The 8,308-nt window shown below is 41.5% G+C and overlaps 1 protein-coding gene across 1 annotated transcript; it reads left to right on the forward strand.

Annotated features, from left to right (window-relative positions):
* The first annotated feature begins 389 nt into the window (after positions 1-389).
* NEUROD4 (neuronal differentiation 4) lies at positions 390-7,984 on the forward strand. The gene is made up of 2 exons (XM_027108236.1): positions 390-664; positions 6,980-7,984. The coding sequence occupies exon 2, from the start codon at positions 6,989-6,991 to the stop codon at positions 7,982-7,984; it is 996 nt and encodes a 331-aa protein (XP_026964037.1). The 5' UTR covers positions 390-664; positions 6,980-6,988.
* The last annotated feature ends 324 nt before the right edge of the window (positions 7,985-8,308 follow it).

Consider the following 8,308-nt stretch of genomic DNA (forward strand, 5'->3'; position numbering starts at 1 on the left):
GATGTTGTGTCGTGGGCATGTATCTTCCTCATTCTTTGACTCTTCAGACGTGGACCAATATTTTTATTTGCCCTTATTAGCTCTTATTAGCTCTTATTACCTCTCAACTTCAGCAACTCTCCTCCCATATTCCCTTTCTACCAACCTCTATTCCCATTTAAACCAACAAACCAACCAACAAACAAATGGCTAAGCAGGACCTGACCAGAGGAACCCTTTGAAGTGGGCGTGTCTTTCGGCTGTGGAAAGGGAGGAGTTAGACTGCGGGCAGTATCACCCCTCCCTGGGCAGCTGGGAAAGCAATCAAAACTGCTGCAACTCCGAGCCTCCGGCCAGAGCGCAGGAGCTGCCCAGAGGCTGTGGTCCTGAAAGCTCCACTCCAGGGAACTAACCAGGGAGAGGAGGTACTGAAGACCAACTAAACTAGCTGCATCAGCCCAAGGCGTCCTGGAGGAGCATACAGAACTCTAAGGAAGGAGTAGAATAAGTAGCAGTCAGAGGAACCAGACCCGGGGGCATTCCTAAGAGGCAGTGGCCGGGTTTAACATGGATCGCTAAAAGCACCTCCTCCTATGATCTGGATGGTCAGGGAGACTTGGCTTCTCTGAGTCTCCTCCAGGACACAGATTCACAGAGTTCACGCCAGGGATTGCCACTGACAGAGGTGAGCCAGCGGATGGGGTGGTATGGGGACTACTAAAGTTTCTGTGGGTAGCTCCTGCAGACCTAGAGGAGTAGTTGGTGTGAGGTAAGTCTCTTCTGGGCTAAATAAGGAGGGAGCAGGATTTTGGAAACTTGAATAGAGATGCAGAGAGAGCCAGAACACTTAGGGACAGATATTAAAATTGTAATAATGTCACTAATTCCCATAGCACCTGTCACTCAAAGTGAAACTCAGATACTCTCAATCATTTTTATAAAATAGAGATTACAAATTATCCTCCCATTGCTGTCAAGCCCATTCTTCCATTTTATTAATGCTGAAGAAAAGGGCCAAAAAGTTTAACTGCTTTCCTGAGGTGGCTTACCAAATACGTTGAAAGAATTGACCTAATCCACCACTCTGCTTACAGTTTTTTTGGCTCTGCAAAGAGTGAAGGGGGTGGGGTGCGTAAGGAAATGACAATAGAAAAGGGAATGAGAAAAGATGTTGGAAAGCCATGGGGCATATTCTCGCCATTGCCCCCATTTTCTCTGCTAAAAATCCTTAGACATTTGGCATCAGTGGTGGGACCTTTCCTTCTCCTCAGCGCTTTCAGATGGGAAATCAGAAGAGAAAGATTGTCCATATATATTTTTGCCTCCTCTGCCTCTCGTCATTCACCCACCCCTAAAAATGTGTTCAGAAAAATAATAATAAATGTAAAATGCCTCCCTCATTTTTTGACAGAGGGACCAGAGATGAAATGCTGAAGAACAAGGAGGGGAAACTGAAGGATTGAGTAACTTCTGTTTGCAAAGTTCACGGTTAGGATCTGAGGCTATGAAAACTAAAGTACGACATGTCTATGCTGGATAAGGGGTGTGTGTGTGTGTGTACAGGTATTAATCAACAAGGAAAGTGGAGCATGTAAAAGTTTGAATAGGAAGAGCACAGAACAGCCTAATGGCTGTTTCCAGGCAGCACAACTTATGAGCACCCTGGTCTGCATTCTGTCTTCAGTGCAGACTTTGTAAATCCAAGCAAGGCATTCAGTCTCTCTGATGCTTAGATTCCCTAGAAACTGGGCTGAATAGTCCCCTTCCTGTTGTATTTAGGATTTAGTCATAGGATCAGGAGGTGAAGTTAGTACGATCAGCTTTTAAGAGGAAAGACACTGTCTAATCACCACAAACACACATGCAAAAGCTCCTTACTCACTTATTCGCCAATTGAAACTTCTCCACAACAACTCAAAAATTAGTAAAAGTGTAGGATGAATTCCAGGACAGCCCCACACAGTAGTATGCCCAGTGACCTCAGCCCTAGTGATGAAAGTATTGGGTCGCCATAATCATTGCCTCAGCAAACATTTTTTTCCAGAACAGATTTTTAAAAAAAGAAAAAAATGTGGAAAAAAATTTTGAATTTGAGAGAATTGGCTAAACTTAAAATTTCACAGAAGGATCCTTAAAAAAGGGGGAAATTCTGTTATAAAGTGTAGATACATAAAGAAATCTAAATTCCAAGATTAAAAAATAAAATGAGCTTTACAGGATCCGAATGTGTTTGGGGGTTGCAGGGGGGCCCGTATTGTGCCTCCAGAGCCAGTATTCATCGACTTTGGTCATACTGGAATGTGCTTCATGTATATTTTGAGAGTTAATTTCTTTTCTAGGAATTGGGGAAACCTAAAAATGGTGTATCAGGATACTCTGTGCAATAGTGCTACAGACTTTCCCGTACAGCTTCTATCAAACAGTTGCCAACCCTTACATTTCCATAATAACTTTACAAAGTACTTGCTTTCATAAAAGCTTCTAAATGAGACATGAAAGGCAAAAATATTATTTCCATTTTGCCCCAAGGGTAAAATAATTAAAATAATTTTTCTGTGCTCATATAATACGTGAGTGATGGAACAGGGTTTCAGTTTTGTGCTTCTTTCAATACACCTGAGTTGATTCATTCACAGGCTGAGATCCATGGTAGAAATGGGTACCTGTTCCAGAGAGAGCCAAGTTGGTTTCCTTGATCAAAACTCAGAAGTGCATCACACATACTTTCAACTCTCAAATCGAAAACTGGATGTTTATCTTTTTTTATTTTTCTTCTGCTAACTTTTTAACGCATTGAAGATATTTAGGTGGAAAAAGTCAAAGGAAAGGTTTTTTTCTTTATCTCTGAGGAGTCCTAGCTTTTACTTCTATTTGAGAGACTCTTCATCTTTCTCCTCTGAGCTCTGGCTCCTGATTCTGGTAGGAAAATCTTATCCCCAATATTGTTCAAGCAGAGACAAAAGGAAAAATGTCCAAGTGCCAAGCATGGTCTGTATTCCACCAGAAACGTCATGACCCTGAAAATTCATACGACTGAGGAGGAGTCCAGCCAACTGCTGTCTCCCAGTTATAAAACAGGATGCAAGAGGCTAACTTCCTTCTGGAATCTGGTGGAAGAGTTTTAGTCAACCCAGTAGAGGCAGCTGATAGAGCTCTGTTTCCTCACCCTTTGTAACAGAACAGGAGCTTTCGTATTTAATTTCATTAGGAGGTTGGGGGAGTGGGTTTATCAGGGAATTTTTTGAAATGGCTGTTGAGATGGAGCCATTGGCTCCTGCTGGCATAAAATCAACATTAAACATAGAGTGTAATTACACCTATTGTGTCCACCTGGCCAGAAAAACTCATGGTGAACTTTAGGAACAAAATACCTAACACTTACATGGCATTTATGATGTCTGGCACTATTCAAAGTCTTTAAATGTATTAGTTCATTTTATGCTCACAATAATCTGGTGAGGTAGGGCTACGATTATTCCTATTTTAAAGAGGAGGAGACTGAGGCACAGAAAGATTATGAAGCTTGCCTAAGGTCACATACCTAGTAAGCAAATGAGCTGAAATTTGAACTCAGGTAATCTGACTCCAGGGTCTGTGCTGTCTAGCCACATTGGGGAAAAGGGAAGGTTATTAGGCAATTATCAGATGATCTTCTGAGCCAATCAGAGGAGGTTCCAAACAGATAAGAGGCACAGTAATTAATACAGTCTCCTTTTATTATTCACCCATGAGAAATAATTTTTATTTTTGAATAAGCGAATGTGTGAATGAGTTAGATAAGAAAACCCAAGACTAAACAGAAGACTAATATGGATAGTGTTTTATAGCATTTAAAGTTTACAGAATCCTTTCTCATATTTCTGACTTGCAAAACCACATAAAATATATCGTATCCCTATTTTATCAAAGAGGAAATGAAAGATCAGAGAGCTGATATAATGTGTTTGAGACCAACAACTAGGGATAAAAAGAACTGGGATTAGAATGTGCATTATTCCAGCTTCCATGCTTTTGAAACTACGCTACATATTCATGGGATTCCCTCAGAGCTAAGGGACCAGTACCTATGGGAAAAGAGAAAGTTAAACTGGAGCCATCTACATCCTTTCCATGGTTAGTAAGAGAACAAAGATGAAAACTGGTTGCCTTTTATATTGTTTTAGCCAAAGTCATTTGGTTTTTTTCCTTTATACCTGCTGTAAATCTGATTTGAAAGCAGCTCTTTGACTCTTACAGAAACCATCACGTTGCGTTAAAGGCAAAGGGTAGTCTACTCTGTTCTCTTAATCCCACTTCGTGATAGACGGGAGGATTGACAGAGCTTGGCTAGTGTCCAGAGGTACGGAGGTGGGGATGATAAAAAAGCTCAAATGCAGAGGCTAGGTTGGTATTGAGTTTCAGGGGCAATTCAGGGGACTCTCCTTTCCTCTCCTGCTCTCCTTTCCACGCATGTATGTACGACCCAGTGATAATGATGACAGTGAAGAGGAGATGAGAGAAACAGAAGGGAGAGGCAAAGGAGAAGGAAACAGAGTAAAAAAAGAGGGGGGAATAAATGAATGAAAGCAACAAGAAAACAATTTGAAAGAGGAAGGAATCCTGGAATATGAGAGTTAAAAAGCAGAGAACACTTAAACTAGCCTCCCTCTGGATGAGGATCGTTTCCTGGTGACTTGCTCTACTGATCCACATCTCCTGAAGTCAAAGTGCCTTTCTTTCTTCCCCATAGCTGTGATGAAAATAAAAAGAGGAAAAAAAGCATAAAACCTAGTATTTGGAATCAGAAGAACTGGTGTCAGGTCCTGCTCTACCTGCTGTATGTCTTAGCATTTCCAGTACTTAATTTACCTGACCTGCAGTGACCTCGACCATAAAATGAACATAACAATCCCCTTCTCCCTTAAAGTTTTGCTCTAAGACTACACAAATGTTATTATAATGGCGTGTGGAACATTAGGTTTCCCAAGCCCACTCCATCCTCTTTGGCCTCGGAGTGCACCTGCCTCTGAAAGGTCTGTGTTACTTTAACAGAAAGTTAATTAGGTCTTTCACCCTCCCTCTGGATATCTGCCTGCGTTAGAAGTGCAGCTCAGCACACAAGCTCCATCATCCATATTAAAAGTGGGATTTTCTGACTTGGCCTGGCTAGCCGGTTGACCAATAGGTTCCAATGTGTGTTTTCAATCAAGCTGCTTACCCAGGAAGCCTTATTAAGTGAGTAAGTCAAGCTGACATGATTTCCGTGCTGATTAACGTGAACCTAGGCTGTTTTTGCAATGCAGTCACATTAATTATTTATAGGAGGTAAATGAGGTTACAAGGAAAACAAGCTCAGATTACCAGAAACAAGTCAAATCATATATTTATATTTTTAAAAGCTATGTACTAATTCCTGCATTCATTGATTTGAGACTCAAGGATCAAAAAACATTTATCACGCTCTCCCCTTTCTAATATACAAAGGTGACGGAGGGTTTAACATTTCGAAGACTAGCTGGTGGAACTGGGATGCCCCGATGGAGTTTATCAGATACTTTTACTTGGTAAATTGTATACCTACGAATCTCTCAACAAATCTCAAAACAATTCAAGCTCTTCCAGAATTGAATGCAAAATATTGACTAAACCACCAGGCTCTTTTGGTTTTCAAATAAGTTTTACAATTGCAAATTTTTCATAGAAAATTCTGACTAAACAGTATCTGTTAGGCAAGTGAGTTAGTCCGACTATTTGCATGTTTGTCTGAAATAGTCTGCGCTATGTTTGCAGTCACTATGTTCTGTGAAGTTTAAAATCTGTTCCAGATTTTCCATTTTCAATGAAATCTTATAATAGTTGCACTAAAATAATCTTAAATAGGTTTGGCAGACTTCTGGCTTGTAATTCGAGCTGCTGCTGTATTCTTGTCTGAGGGTGTGAGATGTGTGTTCAATGAAGAGTTCTCACTTTTAACATATGGGTGGATTTGAAAGATAACCAGTGGTGACCTCCTCTCTTTTCCTGATGCTTTCTAGACACCATGTTACTAACACCTCTAACACCACGAACACTAGACAGACCACAAGGTGCTTACTGAAAAACAAAATGGTGATGGTGAGAGAAATATTTCATGATCATGTTGTGTACCAGCAGAGTCAGTAGGAAACAAGGGATGTTAAGAGTCAGATGTATATGTGTCTCTAAATAGAGATTGAGTAGTCCTTTGGAGAACATGTACAAAGTCTGAATGATCTCATTACACTTTTTCATTTATTTTGTGGTATAGTTATATAACAGTTTTCTTATGTGATTGTTTGATGTTCTTTTAAAATTTTGCAATATTACAATTATTGTTTACATATTATGATGTAATATCAGAAGTTTCTCTATTTGGACAATAATTTATATGCTCACCTTAGCTATTTCCTTTTATGATCTGAATTCTGGGAAGAAAGAAAAACATGTTTTGAGTGGTTTTTGCATAAAATATCCATGAGATAAAGAACCTGAGAATAAAAACAGTTGGGTATTGACTCTGCAATGGATAATCAAGTCAATTTCCTTTTCCTATAGTTGATTTTCTTATAAATGCTATAGTTAAGTGAGTGTCCTGGGCATTTATCTGAGTTTAGATTAGTTATTTATTTACTTACTTATTTATTTATTATTTTTGCGGTAAGCGGGCCTCTCACTGCTGTGGCCTCTCCCGTTGCGGAGCACAGGCTCCGGACGCGCAGACTCAGCGGCCATGCCTCACGGGTCCAGCCGCTCCGCGGCACGTGGGACCTTCCCGGACCGGGGCACGAACCTGTGTCCCCTGCATCGGCAGGCGGACTCTCAACCACTGCGCCACCAGGGAAGCCCTAGATTAGTTATTTAGAATGGAGAACCTGGGCTAGATAATTATAAGTTGAATTCCAATACAAATTCTGTGCTTTACATCTAAGACGTAAAAAGAAAATTTAGTTTTAAATCAAATCAGATGTTCACAGGCACTAACCATTGCTGTTTCCTTTTCCAGAGTCTGGAAATGGCAAAATCTTATGTGAAACCCAAGGAGATGACAGAGTTGGTCAACACACCATCTTGGATGGACAAAGGTCCGGCTTCTCAGAATGAGATAAAGGAGGAGGAGAGAAGACCAGCTGCTTATGGGATGCCTGGCAGCTTAGCTGAAGAGCATGACAGTATTGAGGAGGAAGAAGAGGAGGAAGAAGATGGGGAGAAGCCTAAGAGAAGAGGTCCCAAGAAAAAGAAGATGACGAAAGCTCGCCTTGAGAGATTCAGGGCTCGAAGAGTCAAGGCTAATGCTAGGGAACGGACCCGGATGCACGGCCTGAACGATGCCCTGGACAACCTGAGGAGGGTCATGCCGTGCTACTCTAAGACCCAAAAGCTCTCCAAGATAGAGACTCTTAGACTGGCCAGGAACTATATTTGGGCGTTGTCTGAGGTCCTAGAAACTGGACAGACACCTGAAGGGAAGGGCTTTGTGGAGATGCTCTGTAAAGGGCTCTCTCAGCCCACAAGCAACCTGGTGGCTGGATGCCTCCAGTTGGGCTCTCAGTCTGTCCTCCTGGAGAAGTGTGAGGAGAAATCTCCTATTTGTGACTCTGCCATCTCTGTCCACAACTTCAACTATCAGTCTCCTGGGCTCCCCAGCCCTCCTTATGGCCATTTGGAAACACATCTTATTAATCTCAAACCCCCAGTATTCAAGAGTTTGGGAGAATCATCCTTTGGGAACCACCCACCTGACTGCGGTACACCACCTTATGAGGGCCCACTTACTCCACCCCTGAGCATCAGTGGGAACTTCTCCTTGAAGCAAGATGCCTCCCCTGACCTGGATAAACCCTACAGTTTCATGCCCCATTACCCCTCTGCTAGTCTAAGCTCAGGGCATGTACATTCAACTCCCTTTCAGGCTGGTACACCCCGCTATGATGTTCCCATAGATATGTCCTATGATTCCTACCCCCATCATGGCATTGGGGCCCAACTCAATACAATCTTCACTGATTAGGGCAGTCAGACCAGCATTTCAGAGGAAGATGTGGAGACATTTCCCATAACTCAAGTGGTTGAGCTGAAGACTCAGTGACCTTAATGGAACCCTACAGATACATATCAAACAAACATATCACACAAAATAGTCCCAGTCTGTTTACACCTTCTTACACCTGTCTCTCTTTTCTCATCAACTTCTCATATTGTATTGATTCCTTTGTTTAGGGTCTTAAAGTGAAATTACATGACTCTTTACAATCATGTGAAAATAGAACAGAAGCCCTGGATCCTATCTTAGTGGTGCCAAAAACTCACTGAATGATCTATGCCAATTAATTTT

The sequence above is a fragment of the Aethalodelphis obliquidens genome, unplaced genomic scaffold (genome assembly GCF_003676395.1).
Source record: "Aethalodelphis obliquidens isolate GAN/ISIS:26980383/991018 unplaced genomic scaffold, ASM367639v1 scaffold8, whole genome shotgun sequence".
NCBI lineage: Eukaryota > Metazoa > Chordata > Mammalia > Artiodactyla > Delphinidae > Aethalodelphis > Aethalodelphis obliquidens.